Raw genomic sequence first — 22,723 nt, 5'->3', positions numbered from 1 at the left:
ATACAGTATATATCTGGAAAGAATTTGTTTCCTTCAACAAGTGAAGTTTCACTTTGTACAAAATGTAAAATGTTTCCAGTAAGAACATTGTCAGACAACAGTAGACACTTTGACTGTAGATGAAAATAAAAATATGGGTTATTTCCAGATGTAGAACTTTACCTTTGCTGTCATATACAGCAAGTTATTTAAAACCATAGCAGTGGCTTGTGGCGATCCCCATCCTTCTCCTCTAAGCCAGCGCCTGCTGTTAACCATCACATCACGGTCTTGCAGTGACTCGTCAACATCATCCTCATGTCTTCGTACAGTAGGCAAAGGCTTCAAATCTACCAGCTCAATGTTATTCATCCATGGTAGTAAATAGTGCAACATCACCTGTCGACCAGCTGGGTGCGCTGTTTGTATTCTCTGGCTGATTTCTGCCAAGGGAAGTTATAGTAAGATGTTAAAGTAAAATGCAAACTTTCTTAAAATTGGTCATACACAAATAAGGCTTTGTAACATACATTCTTAGAGGTTTACATTATATGTTTAGTCTGTTAATACAATATTAGAAAATGTGAACAGACTTTAAAGGGGGAAAAAAATACACCAAGAAAAAAAAAAAAAAAAAAAAAAAGCACAAGGTACTGGCTGAAACCAGCCATGATAAGATAATGTGCTTCCTCAGCCTACTGTCCTTAGCAGGTTAGTGTGTAATCCACAATTAACACAAATAGATACTGCAGCTTATTGCTATAATATAAAATAAGGTGTATAATAAAAAAAATGGATTAGAGAATAGGCCAAATGATAAGATCTGTAGATCTGGCACATGGGTCAGCTTATTGCTGTGAACATGTGCTGTGTGCTGGCTGGTTCATGTGCCACATGTTAAAGCAAGCTCTGATGTTCGTCTATTCGAGCAGTTGTAAACAGTACTTGCTCTGGTTGCAACGGCAGAGTCTGTGTTTAAATGCACCCACTGCCAAGGGCATCTATTACGTAATAATAAGGGAACCGCTGTGTTTATTATCAGTAGCCCACCTGATCTAGAAGCAAAATCCTAATAGCCAGGTTGTCCAATTTACTGGCAAAATACTTGGTGGCTTCCAATCACAACAGCCTTACTTTTAGGACATGAAGGAAGCAGGGGATTTCCTTTTGAAAGGAAAGAACATAAAAAGAACACAAGTGCACACACTGCACATCAGCTGCTTCAATACCTGAAAAAATTGGAAGAGTAAGTTCTGGGTATGTCCGTGCTAGTTCTTCAGAAAGCTGGTAGTAGGATACCGAGTACAGGTGTGGCAATGGGGATGGGTGACTCAATATTCCATCTGTTCTGTGTACTTCCAATTTGTGAGCATATCGGAACATCTTGGGCTCCAAAATCTGCCATAAAAAAAAAAATCAGAGGACTGAACAACCTAGCAATGGTACACTGGGGACAGAACTAGGTAGGCAATATACTACAGCAGCTTGAGACAATCCCCTTCAGAAAACTCACATATTTCAAATGCAAATACAGAGGGCATATCATCTATTTAACTCCCAGATTCAAATATTTCATGCTGGACATACGCTATAGGTTTGATCTATCATAATGTCTGCATTTACAAGTCACCTGTCCCGAAAGTCAAAATGGAACTGCTAACTGCAAAAAGCTGTGTCCAATTGGCCTCTGAGGAGTTTTTTCAGTTCATAGTACCGACACCGTCACGTTCATAGGTCCTATGCAATGTAACCTAGCAATACTGATCATTGGATGCAGTGAAAGTCCTCCGTTGCCAGGTAAATATTATTTCTCTCTCTAATGAGGGATTTAACCTTTTCTGGCAAGCTCAACTCAATGACTGTGATACATACTGATATGTCTGTTGGAAACATGCCATTTTTGAAGTAACAGTTGTTCATTGCTTGGTCATGTGATCTGTGCAATGTACTCAATCCATGACCTGCCATGAAATACATGTAAAACCCCTCCACTGGTGGGCAGACACCTGAGTGGGAGATGACGCGCCTCGTTGGGTTAATAACGTTTAATGTACAGAGTTTACAAACCTGCAGCAATTGCATAGCAACTTCATAGATATCTCTGGCAGAATCAGCCGCCTTAAACAGTACCAGATTAAGGAGTGTAACTGTGTCACACTGGTAATCCCTGGAGAAAGATTAGAGATGAAATTATATTAAGACAAGAGATGCATTTGTACCTATTTACTATGGCAAAGAGCAATGTGCCAAGTACAAAAGAAACTAATTAGTATTCAAATATCATTGTTCCGAGTGCTTTGAATTGAAATTGGATTGATCTCCATCTGTTCTAATGCTTTGGACCTCCTCACTAGTTCTTGAACTGTTTCACTTGAATTTAAGTTTTTCACAATATAACAAGCCAGAGAATGTCAGTCAGAGAGATGTGCTATACCTGTTCTGGAAAACACTGGCAATGGCTTTAAAGCAGCCTGATGCCACCCTCTTGGAGCCAGTGTAGCAGCGATCCACTGCCCAGTACATGAGGTTGCTCTGGTCAGGGTTAAGTTCCAGCAAAAGCATGACGGCTTCACATCCCAGCTGATGAACCTTGCAGAGAGATTAAAAACAATGGTTTGCTGAGAACAGAAGTATTACAATGAGAACTGTCAAAGCTATACAGCACTTCTGATAAATAATTCTGTTATTTTTTTTAAACAAAGGTTCTCTAGCTTTTTTTTTTTTTTTTTTTTTTTGGGATTACATTGAGCGTTAAACACATGGGTTCATCAGTTTCAACCATTTATTATAAATTGCGACACCATGCTTAATTTATCATTTTGTCATTAAAAAGAGCTACCCGTAATGCTCCAAGGCAACCAATCAGATCAGAAAATGACAGATTGAAAAAGAAAACTTGACCAAGCTGCTTGCTGCTGTGTTGCAATCCAAACAGTTCTAGTTGCAGTCAAACTTTAAAATGAGGCAAAGGGGTTGATTAACTAAAACTGGAGTGAAAAATCTGGTGCAGCTGTGCATGGTAGCCAATCAGCTTCTAACTTCAGCTTGTTCCGTTATTGGATTCAGGGTTATATTTAGACATCAAGCAGTCCTGGGTGCCCTTAATGGTACACTTTTACACCTCCTGTAGCAAGTGATTTTTTTAATAAAAAACAAATACTAGAGTGTAATATTAGAAACTGGATGGGGTCTACTTTATTTGCAAAGCCACTTTTCAACTGTACAGACCCGCTAGCTATATAAAAAATGGTTTCAGCTCTCCTGACCTATAAAAAGCCTTCTTACTCCTCTCAACATCCCCTGTACCTCCTTCCCCTACAGTTCTTTTATTGAATTCAAATGTTCAGAGAAACAATTAACACAATCTGCAGATTTTGTAGCTAAGTGCTGTGCTCCCTTGTAACTCTGCTGCAATATGCACTGATCCACGTGTGCCAATATGGTACATACATGATAGGTTTTCCAGAAGACATTGGAATCTAGTGAAAGAAAAAGGCTTTTTCGCTTACTATTAACAGAACTGCTACTGAGTCTTTCTGCACGGTGTCAAACTAGACAAAAAAAAACTTCATTTTACAGAGCAAAAGACTGCGCTAACTTACAACATGTTAAACCTTGAGTTACTGGGAATCAAAAGTGCATACAAATTTCTAAAGTGAAAAAAAAAGTTATAAAATAGACAGAAAATATGATGTGGTTTCAACAGCTTTACTATCCTCACACACTTATCTGTGATTAAAACGTAAAGCTGCCTGCACTCAAAACTAAATACAGCTATTATACTGAGCTGTTCTAATACAGACAGCATCATAGTACTGCACTAGGCTATTAAGCTAAACCCACCCATTATAGACGGTCTATTGCACATTAACGACATACTACATGTTGTTAAACAGTAGTACTACCAACAAATTGTTTTCTGCACAAAACTACTTTCCTGTCCAATAATAAAAAAAAAAAAAAAAAGAACAAACTACTAACAGTAAGCCTGTTTTGGCTGAGAGTATACTACAGCAATAGGCCAGACAGCAGTGTTAATGGTGCCCATTAAGTAACAAGTTCGCTACACTGTTACTGTGGGCACCGTAAGGAGACAAAATAACTTCCGTAAACTCTCCTGTGCTCTGATCCACCTTAAAGTGTAACTAAAGGTAAAAGGTTTTTTTTTTTATAAAAAATAAGAGAATTGCGCTAATAAATGTGCAGTTTTACATACATAACATAAGTAAAAAAAATTTTTGTAATATGTGTAAAAGAGGATGAATGCAGATAGCAACTGCATATGATCCACAAAGGTGTCCCATCAAGTGAAAAAACTCAATAAAATAAATAGTGACTCCAAATAACCCACCACATATTTTATAGCGCAGTTTGTACTTCTATTTTTTCTATTTTTTTTTATAGTTTTGGATAGAGTAGAGATGGTTCTGAATGCTTGTCAGTTTTTATTGCTGTCAGTATCCCCCCAATATGGAGGTTTCACCCTCGCTATCTGCCCTGTTTACCATTATCATTGAAAGTGAAAGTGAAAGTAAAAGAAAATCCCAAATTTTGGGTTGACATCAGAACACTAATAGAGGGGAAATCTTTCAATGGGGACAATAGTTCTGTGGACCCTGGTAACATACTGGATTTTCCTCACTTTGGAGGGATTTCCTCTGACTTCCTGTTTTGGCTATGAGACAGGAAGTTAAGGAAAATCTCCTCGATGGGACACAGATGGCAAAAAAAAAAAAAAAAAAAAAAAAACTGACAAGGGTTATAAACTTTCCTTACTCTACCCATAGCAAAAAAAAAAAAAAAAAAACAGAACGTGTTTGCCTTTAGTTACACTTTAAGTGCCCTGAGATTCTTGCATAGGGCTCAACAAGGTCCTCCCAAGCCAAATGTGGGAGCACTCAAGCCTAGCAATTAGCAATTCAAGGAGGCACAGCGATTGTCCCATGTTCCCTCAGGGGTTCTGAGTATAGATCACGGGTCCAGAAGTTAAGTTGTGGTCATCTTACGGTACTTTGCGGTAAATTGGCTTCTTTGACTGTTAGAAGCAAAAATATAGGTTTGCTTTAAAATGAGAGATTTTAGTTTCTCTACAATTGTGGGTGCATATCTGTGGCTAGTGTCTACATTTCTAATACATAAATATTACTTTGTTTTAGTGGATGCCTTTCACTGCCCCTTAAAGAGAAACATATCGAAGCTCTTGTGCACAGCTGTTTACTCTTGCTGCGCTGCTACTACTGCTATATGCACAAAAGTTTCACAAAATCGCAGACAGAACATTTGAATGAATCAGGATTGCATTAAAAGCTCCTAAATGATTAGGCCCTTAATCCAACCACATCACTCTGTCCTACCTTCTTGTCTTGGGAGTCCAAAATGTTATCCAGCCATTTGTATAAATATCCATCGGGTGACAGACCCACATTATCAGCAACTGGACCACAACATAACACAGCAGACATTGCCTGCAAGAAAAACAGAACACTGTGTTTAGCAGTTCACACTTTATAGAAAACCCTGCCTATGCACTATAGCATTATTACTCTTATAGCATGGTATTTTACATCTTGTGGTACAATTAAAACAGTAAACGTAGTGGTGAAGGTCAGGTACAAAATAATTATGCAGTGATATATGCTTTAAAATATATTTAAGTGTATTTTTAATGGCAATTAGTATGTTTGAATTTACTCTGATATCAGCCTTCTGGAATCCTTTGCAGAACAAGATTTAGGGTAGAAGAGTCAGCACTAGAAGCCATTAGAGATGTACTAACATCCTGTGCCACACCACTTCAGAAGTATGCCTATTGGTTCATAGTCGCCCTAAAATATTCTGATGCTATGTGGTCACTCACATCCTCCTGATGGCCCCCTGTCTTTGCGTGCAGCTGTAAATTAGTCAAGACATTATAGCCCTGCATTCTGATCTCTGGCTATTACTGCACATAAAAAAATAGGTCTTGGGATTCAAATTGAGCAGCAAATATGTATTGACTAAAACAATACTGTATAGAGCTGGTTGGATCCAAGCCTCTATTACGGCTATTATCATCAGTGACCTAGAAACAGATGTGCACTCTCAATCCATCTCTGTAATCCTCTCACTGCTGGAAAAGCCACAAACTAGCGCTGAATAAGAGCAGGCCTAAGAATGAACATTTTGCATTTATTATTTAAACCCTGGAAATATGCAATGCTCCAAGTTTAAAAAGGATGCATTCTGAAAGTTCATCACAATGGTTCATAGGAATGACATGCTTTCATTTTATGCAAGTTCAGATATTACTACAACAGTATACCTTTAATGCACAGTACTGATGCCTATTGATCTGCATGTTCCGGTCACTGTATCTGTCCAAAGGGGTGAACATTATGCTGAACGGTCCAGCCCAGTGGCTGAATAACATGAAAAGGCTGTGGCGTAGACTCTGCTGAGGAAATATACTTCTTCTCTGGTGCACTGCAAAAAAACATTTATTACATTAATGCATGGATGGGACTGGAGGAATTTCGTTCCAAGTAAGGGCAGGCTGGTTGTACAGAAGTCAATCTACCAATTGACTTCTGTACAACCACCTTGTCGGGTTTTTCCCCGATCGATCAGTGCCGCCAGCACTGATCAGTGCATTCTGACAACGGAGTAGACTGCCCATCGTCAGAATACAATAGCTCAGCGGAAGTGATTCAGGTAATTTTTTGCTTTGTTCCACCCGCTGGATAAATTACAAAAAATTACTAATGTATGGGCTGCCTTACTGATCCATGAATCTGCAACCCTTGGAGTGCACCATACATTATTTACATAAAAAAGAGAGCGGTATAATTTACATATGATAGGCATAATAAAACCAAATACATTCAAACAATATACTCAACATTTATCAGTCAAAGCTAAAGAGCCAGCAAATTTTATATACATGCAGGCCACCCACCCAACATCTTAAACTGCTAAAAACCCTGTCCTGAGATTGGCAGGTCCTTGGGTAGCTACACTCTCAAACTACCTTCATTTGCCCCATAAAAATGAAATAAACAGCCTCAATAGCTTCCATTTCTGCAAAATGGATTGGGTTGCAGGTTTCCCTTTATAAACCTTTGTTGGTTCCTACAGTTTTTCAATAGTTTCTTTATAGGCCACCATAGTGAAATAGGCCACCAAGTGGTCTATGTCTACCAAAGGCATTATGGGCCTTAGTGGCTGAAATTGGAGACTATGCAAACAAATGTTACCCAAGTGTTAAACTGCAAAGTCTGCAGATTAATTTGGGGGGGGTGGGGGGGTGGTAATTTCACTTTTATGTGAAGGTCCGGCTTAAATTTAAATCTTTTTGTGTTCACTTTGGTATTAAATACAAAAATACACTGTAATTAATTTTTCTGACAATAAAACACAAAAACGTCCATAGAGTAAATTCTTTTTAGGCACTGTAGTTTTTTAAACTGTAATTTGGAAGGTGGTATCCATTTATCTAGGATTTGCTAGCTTGTTGAGATGGGTTAGGGAGAAACATGTCCCCATCTGCTGGTTCCTCCACTGCAATCCTTTCTTAGTACTAAGTAAAAGGACAGTAGATTCAGCCTATTATGGTGGAAAACACATCATATCAAGTCAGATAAATCTGAAATAATACCTGGAACATTTTGAATGATATTCGCCACTAAGGCACTAAAATGGCACCGGATATCTTTCAGCGTATCAGAGTCCTTCTCATTCTCTGCTTCCAGTAACTGTCTGGTTAAATCTACATACTCAAGCAGAGTATTGTTCAGGGAATGTGTTTCATTATCCAGGCCTCCACTTGCACTTGAAAAGAAGAGAAAACATTTCAAGATTTAGAAATACACCTTGTGCACATTGGCATATATAATCATCATACAGGTCGTACCTTTCATGCAAGATCTGCTCTGCATTCTTTTTTAAATAATAAGGCTTATTGAGTGTAGCTGAGAGCTAAGTAATGAATAAGCCTAAATGTGCCTACACTTACACAGCACGTTAACATACACAAGCAACTGCAGTTCTGTGTTTTGAGTCTATTCAACAAGAAATGAAAGCAGAACAACATCAAGATACCAGTGCTTTGTTCAAGGGACTGCACTGCGTTCTGTTATGCCTAATCATTAATTTATGTCTAGTTTTGTTACCTTCTGCCTTCACCTTTAAAAGAATGTGCTGTCAAAATTGTTCATTTTAATAGTGCTTCCAACAAATGTTGAAGCTATGAAAGCTTATAAATCAAGAATCAAGTGTTAGACACACTGCAGGCCTTGTTTATTGACTACCAAAAAAAACACTGGCTGTGTTGCTCCACAGCAACCTGCCAGAATCTGCATAGCTAAAGCTAGAGATAGGTTTGGGTCTGATTAGTTGTTATGGGACAATAAAGATAAGCATATCTCTACTTTTAGACACCTAAATAAATATGATGCTGACATTCTATATATTGTTAACCTCTTCATACCTGCATCCAGGTGGATAATACTTTGCTTTTGTTTTTCAGGACAAATTGGGCTTTCATTTTGGTAGTAAATAGTTATGGTTATCTCCTATTTTTTTTTGTTATTACCAAAGGAAAAGTGGCCAAAAAATAGTAAAAAAAATTTTTTTTTCTAAATTTAGCTGTAAATTTCTTGTTACCACCGTAACTTACCACTAAAGAACAACCCAAAATAACTTCTCCTGCTCCTGACAATTGCAACAATACCACATATGTGTATGTTATTTGTACTTGTATTACAGCCCAGAAGTAATAGTGCGCATTTTGCGTTTTTTTTTGTCCTACCTAAAACACACTGGACACTTACACTAATTAAAAAAATAAAATCCGGCTCAAAATATACTAACCCTGATCTTTGACCCAAACACTAACTCTGCCACTGACCCAGATCAAACCTTGATCTAGGTATTTTTCTTTATTTTGTTCTTTTATTTTTTTTAATATTTTATTTCCTTTAAAAAATTTTTACAAACACTTTTTTCTGCATGGAAAGACAACGATACAATGTATCTATATCTTCATTCACACAAAGACAAAAAAACAAACACAGGGGCGGGATTCACAGTGACTAATCACTGTGGTAGCCAATCAGAGGCTACAACAGCAATCAGGTGACCCGGAATCAGGAGATCCAGGTTCTGATCATTAGTACAGGGCCCGGGACTCTCAGTGAGACCTCGCTCCCAGCACAAAGGGAGAAACACATATGCGGCCCCATGGAAAAAAGCCCAGTTCCGTGAGGCCGCATATACATGTGTTACGTTGGGGTGAAGGGGTATATAAGGAAAGGTGTAATGCTTAGATTTACAGAAACAATCTTTTTATTAACGTACATGCTCAGGCAGTCTATGGCGGGGTGAGATGAGACCGTGTGTGCAGACATGCTGGCATTAGCCTAATTTCAGAGAGAATGGTTGGCTAGACTAGGCAATAACCTGCTCTGTTTTTACAAGTACCTTGAGAGTTTGATCATTTAGAAGTATTAAAGAAATTCTACTGATGATGGAAACAAAAAGTACAATAATTATACCCAAAGCTGAAAACCAAACTTTCTAAACAAAAGGCCCATTTTACTGTCTGTCAAACTTTAGGGGGCCAATGGGAGAGCAGAAAATGCCCTGGCGTCAGTGAGAGTAATCAATTTCTCAGGCTTGGTGGTCAGTGGGATTAAAAAAAAAGAAAATGTAACACAGCACTTGTGGTCAGTAGGAGGTGGAATAGCACCCCATCATTGGTACTATTGGCAGGAATAGTGCCCCATTGTTAGTGTCAAAGAGTGGAAAGAATTAGTGCCAGTGGAAGGAATGGTGTCTCATTGTTGTTGTCAGTGGGAGGAATAGAGCCTTGCATAAGTGGGAGAAATAGTGTCCCAAGAACTGGCTAAAGGCAAAGGCCCACAGTTTGGAGACTAATGGTCTACACCATTGTTTCTCAACTCCAGTCCTCAAGGCGCCCCAACAGGTCATGTTTTCAGGATTTCCCTCAGATGAAACAGCTGTGGTAATTACTAAGGCAGTGACACTGATCAAATCACCTGTGCAAAATAATGGAAAGCCTGAAAACATGACCTGTTGGGGCGCCTTGAGGACTGGAGTTGAGAAACACTGGTCTACACAATAGCAATACTGTTGGTACAGAAAATTCCATTCAGCGAGAACTACCTGTGACTGATGACACCAGCATCTGCCAGCAGTTCAAATATACGGACCAGCTGTACTCGTAAAATATCTCGACGCCTGCGCCGCTTCATGTTCTGCAGGAGAGAGAGAAGAAACTTAAGTTCCAAATATTTTTTTTAATTAAAAAAATGTTATACATACATCTGCAATTATAAATAAACACTTAACGACTTTGATATAGTAATAACTATGCTAAAAGTTATCCATTAAAGTTCAACTCCAGACAAAACATTCTTTTTTTAATTTTTGGACAGAATGGAATAGGGACAGAACCTCTGATCAGGTTTTTACTGAGGTCTGTAATCCCACTGGAGAGATTTCCCCTCTATCTTGTCAGACAGGAAACAATGGGTAATCCATTCAGTGGGTACAATGCCTGAAACAAAACACTTTTATTTCAGTAAGCCTAGGGTCACATTGATGCGATCTGGCATGCGATTTGACATGTCAAATCGCATGCCAAATCGTCGGCTATTGACGGCAATGGCACCATCCGAATCGGTGCCACACCGACTTTGTGGCGCCGCACCGATTCCCAAAAGTAGTTTCTGTACTACTTTTGGTGATTTCGGGTGCGATTTCAATAGACATCTGTGCAGGGACCTGCACAGATGTCTCTGAAATCGCCCCCGAAGTCGGACTGACATGCAGGTATGAAATCTTGCGAGTTCAGCTGAACTCGCAGGATGTTAATCCCGCTGTCAGTGTGAACCTGGGCTTAAAGAGGGAAGAGTTAAAACTTCTGTCAGATTATTAGCAATGGTGTTTCTTTCCGTCCCTGTGACAACTGCTCCTTTACATTCTGGCCCTTTTGTCAGATGGACAGGAAATTTTGTTAGATTTCCCCAGGTGATGAAGAAAGGATTAAAATCAAAAGGTAATAGCTCCCCCTAAATTCTAAAACAAAACTAGTTTTTGGCTAGAGTTTGGATTTAAATAACTCCTCTTTCCATAGAAATTAATTGGGGGTTTTACTATGCATTGAAGGTTGGTCTCCCAACAAAACAAACATGAAGATCTAGGAGTAACATGGACAGAAGAGTGTGTGATTTTGGAGTGGGGGGTTATTTAAAGGATAAGTAACTGCAGCTACACATTAAAAAGCTGTATATAATGTTGGTCCCTTTGTAAGGCTAAGCTGTATGTGCCCGTATACAATAAGCTTAGCCAGAAAAAGCAAACAACAGGGTACTAGTAATGGGGAGGCTAATAAGACCCAAATGTACAGCAACATATATAATCTAGGTGTTCCTTCTCACCGAAGGCTTTGGCCACTTGCAATATTCCTACCTATCTGCACATTAAAAGTATAACTAAAGGCACATTTATTTTGGTTTTGGATTGAGTGGAGATGGATTAGAACACCTTTCAGGTTTTTATTGCTGTCTGTGTCCCCACTAAGGAGATTCGCCCTCTCTATTTGTCCTGCTTACCATTATCATTGAAAGTAAAAGTAAATAAAAATCCCAAATTTTGGGTTGTCCCCTGAAAAGTAATAGAGGGGAAATCTTCCAATGAGGACGTTAGTTCTGATGACCTGAGGGTCCCCTAGGAATTCCCTTAGTTTGCATGGATTTCCTCACTTATTGTTTGGCTACGGGACATGCTCCTTCCTACCAGGTAGTTCCCAGGACTGAATGAACCTTAGAGGAACAAAGGAAAGGTCAGTTTATACAGGGGACGGGAGGAGGCCAGTTAAATGCTTAGGCCTCTAATAGCCTTTAGGCCAAATAAAGTGGTGAACCTAGTTCAAATTCTTTTTTTGAGGAATTGTGTATATTCCTAGCCTAGCTAAACTATTCATTAAATTTGAATTCCGTCAGGCAGGCCCTTAAGCTACAAATCTGTCAGTTGACCTAAAGTATATAGTACATTCACATCATAATTTGCATAAGCCTAAAATACATCCAATCAATCCTCTAGAACAGGGATGTCCAACCTTTTGACTTTCCTGGGCCACATTGGAAGAAGAGGAATTGTCTTGGGCCGCACAAAAACACTAACAATAAGGCCCCATTCACACTTAGCAATTTTGAATCGTGAATTCTGACCCCCAAATCCAAATCGCACTGCAAATGTGGCAAAACACACCACCTTTGTCTGGGTGCCATCTACTCCTAACAGCACCTCAAACGCAGTGCAATTTTGCCACAATTTTTGCACATCAAAACGCATCACGCAAAACGGTTGCCCAAACTAAGCCGCTGCTACTTTTTGGGATTTGCATGATCCATTTTGCCGTGATTGCCATAGGATTCTGATGCGATATGATTCTGATGCGCAACAATTGTGGCAAAATCACACCGTGTTTAAGGTGCCATTAAGAATAAATGACACCCAAACATGCATGGTGCGATTTGGAATCTCAGGCAGTATCGCAGCAATTCTGCTCGCAATTCAAAATCGCTAAGTGTGAATGGGGCCTAAGGATAGCTGATGAGCAGAAAAAGTCAGGCAGATGATCGCAGTTCAACAATGTGCTGTGTGTATAGTGCAGGGATGTGAGTTGGCTAGACACGGGTGTCAGTGATAGACGGGTTGAGGGTAGGGAACTTTGGGGTGGAGGTGGTGGGCTGCAACTGAAATCTGGGGGGGCAGTCCATCCCCAGCACCCCCCCTAGATCCAGCCAGGCAGCATTTACTTGGCTGGCGCTAGCTAGTGGGAGTCTTTGCATGTGCTGCTGGTGCTACTGCAAGCACGGCATCGCCAGCATCTCTTCAGATGTTCCTGGGCCCTGCTTGTCTGTGCTGGCTACTGCAGCAGGTGCTATGCCAAACACCCCTGGAATCCCTACAGACGTGAACATTCCTAGCCACAAGTTAACAATTTTGTGCTGGGAGGCATGCATAGCCCTTTTAGGCCGCATGCAGCCCACGGGTTGGACACCCCTGGCTCTAGGACAAGCAACTCTAATGCTATAAACACTGCATACAGCACATGTAATTGCAATACCACTTTACTGCTTATTTATAGGAGAAATGGCAATGATCTGGTCAGGTATTTTAGCTGATAAACCCTTACCATGAAGGCAGTCCGCTTAATGGCAGGACAAACAAGCAATGGAACAGAACTGACATTTAAGTAAATGAAAAGCATAAAGACTTTTTCACCTTACAGGACTTTTATCTTTATATTATTAAGAAGTTCAAGAGAGGTCTGGATACATCAACAGGTAGAGAAAAAAACCTTGAATTTCCTGTATTACAATTTGCATCAAGAGCTGGAAGCTGAGCATGTAATATAAACAATGCAGTGCTGACATATAATATAATTACCTCTGGTCTTCTATCAAGTGCTTCCTTAATTATGGGGTGCAACTCCTCTATTAATTCCCTGGATACAAATAACAGATAACAGTGTAAGGCACCTGTAGTTTAAACAGCTGTTCAGACAGGAAACATTACGGCGTTTACAAAATATTTACAGGCGTGGGTTGTAATTACACCAACGTGACAGAACGCGCCAGTGCTTTTTGGCAATCTGCATCTCAGTCATAATGAGCTACATCTTTTACATGGGACGTGCACTTCACAGGATGGAGGGAGGACAAATGATAATGGTACTGTACAAGTCAGCAACAAACCCAGTGTGATACTCTTTTTAACATTGTACAGTAACAGTAGGGAAATCATTGCAACAGTTACAATAGGGAGTTAAAGAAAATACCTTAATTTCAAATAAAAAGGAAGCAAGGAGATAAGGGAAACATATGAACATACTGTATCTAGCAAACCTGGCCAACGCACAGGCAGATGTCTTGCCGGGAGCGACAGGTTGTAAGACATCTGCCTGTGCTTACATTATCATTACTTACCTTAACCTTTCCATCACTGGGATGGCATGTGGATGCAGCACATGTGCAGTGAAAGATTCATCCCCCCCCCCCATAAAAAAAGGAGATGATCAGTGCACAGAGATTTATTTTCAGCAAATCATTATTTATATTGTATATTACAGGTATTTATATAGTGCCAACATTTTTATGCAGCACTTTACATATTGTACAGTCACATCAGTCCCTGTCCTCAAGGAGCTTACAATCTAAGTTTCCTACCTCACTTGCATTCATACATATACAGTATTGTGCAAATGTTTTAGGCAGGGCAAAATGCTGTAAATTAAGAATGCTTTCAGAAATAGAAGTGTTAATAGTTCATTTTTTTATCAATTAACATAATAGAAAGTAAATAAACAGAAGAGAAATCCCAATGAAATCAAATTTTGGTGTGACCACCGCTTCCAAACAGCATCAATTCTTCTAGATACACTTGCACTCAGTTTTTTAAAGGAGCTCGGCGGGTAGGTTGTTCCAAACATCTTGAAGAACTAACCGCGGATCTTCTGTGGATGTAGGCTGCCTCAAGTCCTTCTGGGTCTTCATTTAATCCTAGACAGACTTGATGATGTTGAGATCAGGGCTCTGTGGGGACCAAACCATTACTTCCAGGTCTTCTTGTTGTTCTTTACGCTGAAGATAGTTCTTAATGAAATTGGCTGCATGTTTGGGGTCATTGTCCTGCTGCAAGATACATTTTGGGCCAATCACACACCTCCCTGATGGTATGGCATGATGGATAAGTATCTGCCTGTATTTCTCAGAACTGAGGACACCGTTGATCCTGACCAAATCTCTAATTCCATTTGCAGAAATGCAGCCCCAAACTCGCAAGGAACCTCCACAATGCTTCACTGTTGCCTGCAGACACTCATTATTGCACCGCCCTCCAGCCCATTGGGAAAAAAATTGCCTCCTGCTACAGCCAAATATTTAAAATTTTGACTCATCAGCCCAGAGCACCTGCTGCCATTTTTCTGCACCCCCGTTCCTATGTTTTCCTGCACAGGATGTGGAAACAAGGCTAAGCAACTGAACTATGGCACACTGGGGTGGTCACACCACATATTGATTTGTATTTCTCTTCTGTTCGTTTGCTTTACATTTTGTTAACGGATACATATAAATTATTAACACTTCTATTTCTAACAGCATTCTTAATTTAATTTACCTAAAACCACACAGTACTTTACTTGAGCCAATTTTTGTCAAGAGATAATTAAAGTGGTTGTAAAGGAAATGCTATACTTACCTGCTCTGTGCATGTATTGCACAGAGTGGCCTCCTTCCTCCTCTTTTGGGGCCCCCACCTGCTGTGGGGGTACACGTGTGGGCGTGTGTCCATAGACTCACACAGCACAGCTAGGCACCCCCATCCTTCACAGACAATTTGACAGCAGCAGGTGCTAAAGCATATTTTACCTTAAAGTGGGAAGGGGAAGCTCCAGATCTCCACCTCCTCCCCCAATTTGACAGTTTTTTTTTTTGGGAGGGGTACCTAGGTTTGATAGGTACCCAATCCCCACTTGGATCACCTAGACAATCCGAGCAAAAGTTCGGTCCTCCTCTCTTCGCCAACAGCCTTCTGGGACATGTCCCAAGTCCCAGGAGGCTAAAGGACCATTCACAAAGTGCAACGCGTCTTGTGCAATCGCAGTGGGAAGCTGGCGTGAAGCCGTAAAAAGTCACAGCCAGCTTCCCAATTTAAACATGCCAGCGCCGGGGACCCAAAGACTGGTGAAGAACTGGTAAAGGACCGGCCCGGGTGAACATGTGGCTGGACCCCTGGACAGGTAAGTGTCCTTTTATTAAAAGGCTACAGCATTTGTAGCTGCTGGCTTGAATTTTTTGTTTTGAAGCTCCTCTAATGTACACAACACATGAGTGAGAAACTAAAGATGCTGTGTGAGTGCCCTACGTGCTCCTTGGCAACCAATGATGTTATCTGTGGGTAGGATGCGAGCGAGTGGCCCAGCACAGGGTCAGGGCTCCAACTTGTGTCAATCTATAAAATAAGGCAGGCTTGGATAAAGCTACTTCATCCACCTGCCTTTGTTAGTACTTTGCCGCAGTACCCCAGAATAGCTCAGACAGCACCCCGGTTGAGAAAGGCTGACGTACAGGGATAAACTCTAGCAGGAGCTCTGATGATCCAAGAGCAGAACTTGAAGGACAAGAGGAAATAAAACTCTGAAATTTATATTTGCCTTGAATATGGTAAAATGTTAAGGTGTTTTAATGCTGTGCTTCTGTTATACAGTTTAAGAATATTATTATTAATGCTGTGCTTCTGTAATACACTTTAGGACTAACAGAATCTAAAACCGTTCTAACTAGCTTGAGGGTAGAACTTCTTTACTAAAATGCTGAAGCAAAGGCAGATAGAAGAGCTATCCTTCTTGCTTTTACTTTCACTTACAACATGTAGTGGGAAAATGAACTTTACTGGATGATGTAGAAAAATGCTCCGTGTTCTCTTCATCCAGTTTTCATATTTAATCTCCTACTTTTCCGCATAAAGCTGAAATCAGATGTACAACACTTTTTTCCCACATTTCCAGAATAAAAGAGGTTATGTTTAAGTAAATCACTACAGATATGCTTTATTATTATTGTTTGGAACATTACTCTCCGAGTATGAAAAGTTAGTTATAACATTACTTATGTGACAATTTCTCAAACAATAAAGTAATAGGCAATTTACCTAAAAGCTCCAGGGTTGGTCCTGCCAAGGCCCAGAACTAGAGATTCTGTGATTTCCATACTCTCAGAACGCATCATGGGTACTATGTACTTGAACAGAGATGAGGGGGATGGATTGCCAATTATCTGAAAAAAAAACAAACCCTCATTAAATCCCATTCTCCATTGCTGCCCGCATCTCTTCTGTTAAGTTCCTAAGCCATGACTGTTGCCAGTGACACTCAATCATTATTGCTCCACTCGAGACTCAGACTTGCTTTTTTCTGTCAATGCTTCTCAGCCTCCTCACTACTTGGATTCCTCTAGCTTTCCTAGTCATTTTTGCTATTTACTTCTGGGTAACTTCAAGTATAGGTATTTTTCTCTGTCATGATATCCCATTCTTTCTTCCTCATTTCTACCTTATCAAATCATTCCATATCCATTCCAATCCCTTTTAAACATCTCCAGGCTTTTGATATAGATTGTGATATACTTGCTCATCATCTCATTATTTGACACTATATATATATATATATATATATATATATATATATATATAAAATTTGGTACCCAACTTCCTTAATGTGTAAAAGACTCTGGGATTGTTTAAGCTCAGTTTTTTTATTGTACCTACAGTAGATCATAAGCATAAGAACAATGCCCCTAAAACTATGCACCCTCAGGTTGGAGGTCAATCGCCCTACTGCTGATGGAAGTCCTTAGCAACCTCTGCAGAAACCCTACAGTTCCACAGAACTCTAGCTGAGACTGATTGTTTTAAACTGTCCAGCCAATAGCCAACAGCACTGCCTGCCTACCATTTAATTGCTGTATTTTATTCTTACTTTAATTACATTTCTGGACAAAATACAAGGCAAACATAGGAAAAAAACAATGTGAGCGCCACACCAATTGTTGCAGATTGCAGAGAACTACGTTTATTAGTGCTTACCTGAGATGACACTAGTTACAGTGACCTGGAAATTAGGTTGTGCTTGAGCAGTCATGCAAATAGCTTTTTTCATGACTGCTGAAAGACAACATAAATAACAGGTAATTTGTTTCGGAACCCTTTTAATTTCTAAAAGAGTCATACAAACCATTTCCACATAGTTTTCATAGTACTGATGATGGGGGACTTTTGCAACCCCCAAAATGCACTGGCTGTAACGTCTTGTACCAACTAGATTAGAGGCTAATATACTTATAGTATTTCCCTGGACTCTGACAGTTTTTGTGGTGCTAATATTGTTTTTTATTTATATGTTTGGATTCTCCCTGGGTGCTCCAAAGGCCCCCCTAGAGTATGTAACCTGCCATAGATAAAGCAATATGCTCTATGATTCCGTGTCTGTTCCATGATGGATAGCTGATATTCAGTGATCCAGCGTTTCACATACACAATCCAGAAATATAAGGTAAGTCTACAATCAATTATTCCATCTAGAGGCAAGTTACATCAATTATTTAATTCTTGCTGACATTGATATATATCAAAACACTATAATTGAGCAGGGGCATGAAGAGTAACAGTACATGTAAAGTAGCTTACTTTTGGATCAATGCTATATCCACTATCTGGGGTAGACGCCAGCGTCTCAGGAGGGGAACATCGTACGGAACCAGCAGATGCTGAAGAAGAAGTGGATGTTGCTGCACTGCAGCAAAGAATTAAGTAGTTCCTCCAAAGTCCAATGTAGGAGTCACTGCCGGTTACTGCAGTCACTTTCTTTGCATTAATGGGACTGCTGTAAATAAATACATTCAAGCATATTGTTAGTACAATCTATGAACACCCTGCGTACTAAATTCTTGGCCATTGATTTATACTTTATGTCAAAAATCGCTAGTCTTCATTTAGAGGGAACTTTTTAAACTGCAGATATGTGCATCAAAGTGAACCTGACCTCAACTGAAAAACCTGACCTCAACTAAATGTTTCCAAGGGTACAACAGTGCAAAAATACAATAATTTGTGTTCATCTTCAAATAAACTCCTATGTCCTTATTAAGTTCCTTTGGATCCTGGGCCCAGGATTGGGCCTCAACTCCCCCGATCAAGATTAATCCCCGCCCTCCTAATGTAAAACCCCATCCTCTGTAATTTGACTGTCAAGTTGAAGAATTAGTTGCATTAATGAGGGCTCCAATTAGGCAACAGTTGAAATCTCATGTACAAAATGAGAACAGGAATAAAAAGGCTCCATAGTGACAAAGTGACTGATCATAGGCCCAGGCTGTACATGATTCCTATGAGTGCTAAGCCCCATCTTCTGTCATTAACTGTCAAGTGCAAGATTTAAAGTGAAACTAAAGGCAATATACTTACCTCCTCTCTAATGGTCCAGGTCCCTCACCAGTGCTGGCATCTTCTCCGCGGTCTGGCCTTTGGACATCTCCATTTGGCGGGCGTGGGGTGACAATTCCCGTGAGCAGGCAGGTAGGTATATTTTATTGAAGAAGATACACTGCATGACTCTTCTGTAATAATAGCCTGCCTGCTCACAGTCTTTAGTAAAATTAGTTCAATTCTGTTTTAAGTGCACGACTAGGGGCAGCAGTCGAAACTTCATGTACAACCTCAGCATAGGAATCAAGTAGCTCCACAGTGACAAAAAAGTCAATTTGAAGACTATGAAGTTAAATGCAAGCACCACAACACGACTGTACAGTTACTACCTTAGAAACACTTTAGGACAGGTCTGGTTCACCTTAAAGAACAAGAGAACATTTAGTTTTAATCAGCTGAATACATTTCAGAAGCATCAAAACCAATGCTGTGGAATGTCTTACAGTTTTCTTTAAAGCAGCTGCAGCCTAAATAGAAAAGCTTGTGCCCTGCCTTCATGCTGCAGAGAATGACCGATACTCTGTGTGGAAGCAGCGCTTTCTATGATGAGGTGTGACATGCCCTCTGCTGATTAAGAGCTAAAGCTCTTCAATCAACAGGGAGCATTGAGCTTTGCTGATTGCAAAGCTAAAGGTTTGACTCAACAGGGGGTATGCCAACCTCCACTGAGAAAACAGCAGTTTGACAGCAACAGCCAAAGACTATCATCGTGTCATAGTGTAGAGCTAATGACATGCATGAAGTAGGACAAAATAAAACATTTGTATGTTGGAGCAAGAGGTCTGCAGTGAAAACAACACCATTTTCATATCTCTACTCCAACTGAATATAAATTCAGGAAAAATGTAACATTAACATACAATTCAAGTACAAAAAACAAACACAAAACAAAAAAGAAAAAACGGTTTAATCCTTATCTAAGCACAGCAGAATGACCGAGTGCCTATGGAAATTATTCTGGGGCCAACAGACTGGGGAGGGGGTCAAAGCTAATTTAGAAAAGCACCTATCTCTGATACTCCCACTGCAGAGGTGTGCATTTACCAGAAGAAATAAACATCTTACTTTATATCAACTTGTGGAGACAGAAGCTGCAAGCGAGTATGGGAAAACATCCAGGCATAGCTGACAGCTGTGGGGCAGTACTTGGGCAGATTATCTTGTTTCATGAAGCTGGAGAGGCTTATTATCCATGGATCCAGACCCTGTGTAACGTGTGCAAAGATCCAGATATGCGATGGGCTGACAACATCAAACTGATGGCTGATTGGCGAGGAGCTCCATTCTGCAAGTGTCTGCAGATCTATCGAATTTGGACAGTACAGCAAAGTGGTCTAAATGCAAAAAGAAAACCATGTTAGAAGTTAACTCGATGTACCAATTACTTGGGTATCCCCATCTCCAGTATGACCAGCCTCTTGTATAAAAGATTTATCCTTGTTGGGTTGTGCTTTCTCAATTAACATTTTTCTAGGTTGTTTAACTATATTCAGAGCAGTATATGAGAAAAACAGACTCTTGCCACATTAAGAAACTGTGTGACAACACTTGCCTGATCTGCTCCTGTAAGATGTATAAAGCTTTCTAGAACAGAAGGACTAAGCCTGTCCATCACATCAATAGCCAGTTCTTCATCACACTAAAAAAATGGAAAAAAGAAAAAAAAAAAAAAGTTAGAGAAACCAAAACATAAAATGTTATTCTGTTTTACTTCAAAATAATATTTCCCAGCCATCATCTACATCCTGCAATACACTCACCCTCTTCTTCAAATTATCACTACAAATACACTGCATGCAGACATGACTGTTTCAAGAAACATATTCTCAGAAGTCCTAGAAAGTCACATCCGTTCATCAGCATATTTTTCTTAAATTTTTGATAATATATATATTAAGGATACAGTGTAAGCTGATCATTTGGGAATATGCTAGCATAATGTACAGCAGCATAAAGGATCAACAATGAAAGAAAATTTCCAGACTAGATGAAAGCTTGTCCTTATTAAATGTCTTTTCTTACCTTGGGAAGTTCTAAAACAGTATACAGAGTTCGTATCTCCCTCAGGACATTTACAGCAAGTCTCCTGGTGGAAGATCGGCTGTTACATAAAATGACCAGTGCAAAACCCTCTACAACATGGAACACATTGGTGAATGGACTTCTCTCCAGAGGGAGGGTATGGGATCCTCCATTGGCCAGGCCCCGCTGTAATCAGAGACATGGAAACAAAAGTTAATGTTTGACGGTTTTTATAAGCAAGGATTTCCCAACTCACTTATAAATGTTTGATGGTTCGATGTTCCTTACAATCAAAAGTTTCCAATCTCACTAAGGGCTCATGCACACTGCAGCTCAAAAAAGCTTTTTTGTGCGCTTTTGCACATTTTGATCATCAGCTTTTTTTCACATACCCTCCCCTCAGCTAAATTTTCCTAGTTTTTTTATGTGTTTGAGCTTTTTTTGCACTTTTCACTCTTTTGGACACTTGGGTGTCTTTTTTCTGCTCAAAAGCTCCTCTCAAAAACATGAGTTTGGCAGGGAGGGTTTTCTGCCTGTAAGAGCATATGCCTGTAAACTCCTGAAAAGCCAGTGTGCATGGACACATTGGCTAACACGGAGGGGAGTTTCAAGGCAGAAAAAATGAAAGCTCAAAAAAGCTCAAAAGCCTGTAGCTTCTTTAAGATGCAGTGTGCATGAGTCCTTAGTATTTTAAGCCAGCTGCCTTTCAATCAGGTCTTATAAAACAAGATTTTATGTTTAAAATATAAATCGCAAATAAAAACATACATCTTAGCTTTCGTCATGAAAATATGAACACTCATTTTACTCAAATGCGATTTAGAAATGTTCCTTTATAGGTTTATGCCTTAGAGGAGCACCTTGTCATTTTGGTGTGCCTGTTTTATTCCTGGCACTTTTTACCATATTTGTCAGAAGAACCCCAAATCAAACAATTTTGGGGATATGATCTCCTCCATGCTCACAAGAGTTTTTAATTTATGAAATTGTATTATTTTCTAAAGTATCTTTGACAATCTGAACGATACATAGTACCAAAAAAGAAATCAGCAAGCTTTTAAAGGTTTATGCCTTAGAGGTGCTCCTCTAAGGCATAAACCTATAAAGGAACATTTCTAAATCGCATTTGAGTAAAATGAGTGTTCATATTTTCATGTAAAGACGAAAGCTAAGATGTATGTTTTTATTTGCGATTTATATTTTAAACATAAAATCTTGTTTTATAAGACCTGATTGAAAGGCAGCTGGCTTAAAATACTAAGGACTCATGCACACTGCATCTTAAAGAAGCTACAGGCTTTTGAGCTTTTTTGAGCTGTCATTTTTTATCATTGAAGAATACCATAAAAAGACATTAGTTCAAACATAAATGGAACAGGGCACTGAATTGGCAGATGACATAAAAGAGTTCATACACAGAAAAGAGGTGTGCCACTTTTATGTATATTCCAGATGGCAACTCCCTTAATATATATTGTATATTCCAAATGGCATCAAATAAGAAAAGTTAAGGAACCAAAACCATCAAAAAAGGGGTACCAAGTACCACACCTCCAATGGCATACAAGGCACCCCTCACCCCCAGAATAAGGGAGTGGAAAAAAAGCGGGGGGTTGGGGCAAGAGAAAGGGGACTCACAGGAAAGAAAGGGGTAGGAAATGAGGAGTAGGAG

At 39.7% G+C, this 22,723-nt stretch overlaps 1 protein-coding gene across 7 annotated transcripts in view; it reads right to left on the bottom strand.

The window, feature by feature from the left end:
- The window catches only part of FRYL (FRY like transcription coactivator), a 460,530-nt gene that overhangs the window by 79,105 nt on the left and 358,702 nt on the right, over nucleotides 1-22,723 (bottom strand). For all 7 annotated transcript variants that reach the window (XM_073608470.1, XM_073608466.1, XM_073608467.1 and 4 more), the window contains 14 exons: nucleotides 21,052-21,237; nucleotides 20,582-20,668; nucleotides 20,095-20,363; nucleotides 18,232-18,427; nucleotides 16,699-16,823; nucleotides 13,435-13,492; nucleotides 10,141-10,232; nucleotides 7,613-7,785; nucleotides 6,281-6,441; nucleotides 5,334-5,444; nucleotides 2,414-2,568; nucleotides 2,047-2,146; nucleotides 1,209-1,377; nucleotides 163-422 (listed from right to left, as the gene is read on the bottom strand). In XM_073608470.1, coding sequence (XP_073464571.1) covers nucleotides 163-422; nucleotides 1,209-1,377; nucleotides 2,047-2,146; nucleotides 2,414-2,568; nucleotides 5,334-5,444; nucleotides 6,281-6,441; nucleotides 7,613-7,785; nucleotides 10,141-10,232; nucleotides 13,435-13,492; nucleotides 16,699-16,823; nucleotides 18,232-18,427; nucleotides 20,095-20,363; nucleotides 20,582-20,668; nucleotides 21,052-21,237 — 2,142 coding nt within the window. The remainder of the gene's footprint in view (nucleotides 1-162; nucleotides 423-1,208; nucleotides 1,378-2,046; nucleotides 2,147-2,413; nucleotides 2,569-5,333; nucleotides 5,445-6,280; nucleotides 6,442-7,612; nucleotides 7,786-10,140; nucleotides 10,233-13,434; nucleotides 13,493-16,698; nucleotides 16,824-18,231; nucleotides 18,428-20,094; nucleotides 20,364-20,581; nucleotides 20,669-21,051; nucleotides 21,238-22,723) is intronic.

This window comes from Aquarana catesbeiana, linkage group LG01 (genome assembly GCF_042186555.1).
Source record: "Aquarana catesbeiana isolate 2022-GZ linkage group LG01, ASM4218655v1, whole genome shotgun sequence".
Taxonomy (NCBI): domain Eukaryota; kingdom Metazoa; phylum Chordata; class Amphibia; order Anura; family Ranidae; genus Aquarana; species Aquarana catesbeiana.
The sequence above is the reverse complement of the archived record's forward strand: the minus strand, read 5'-3'. Positions and strand labels throughout refer to the sequence as shown.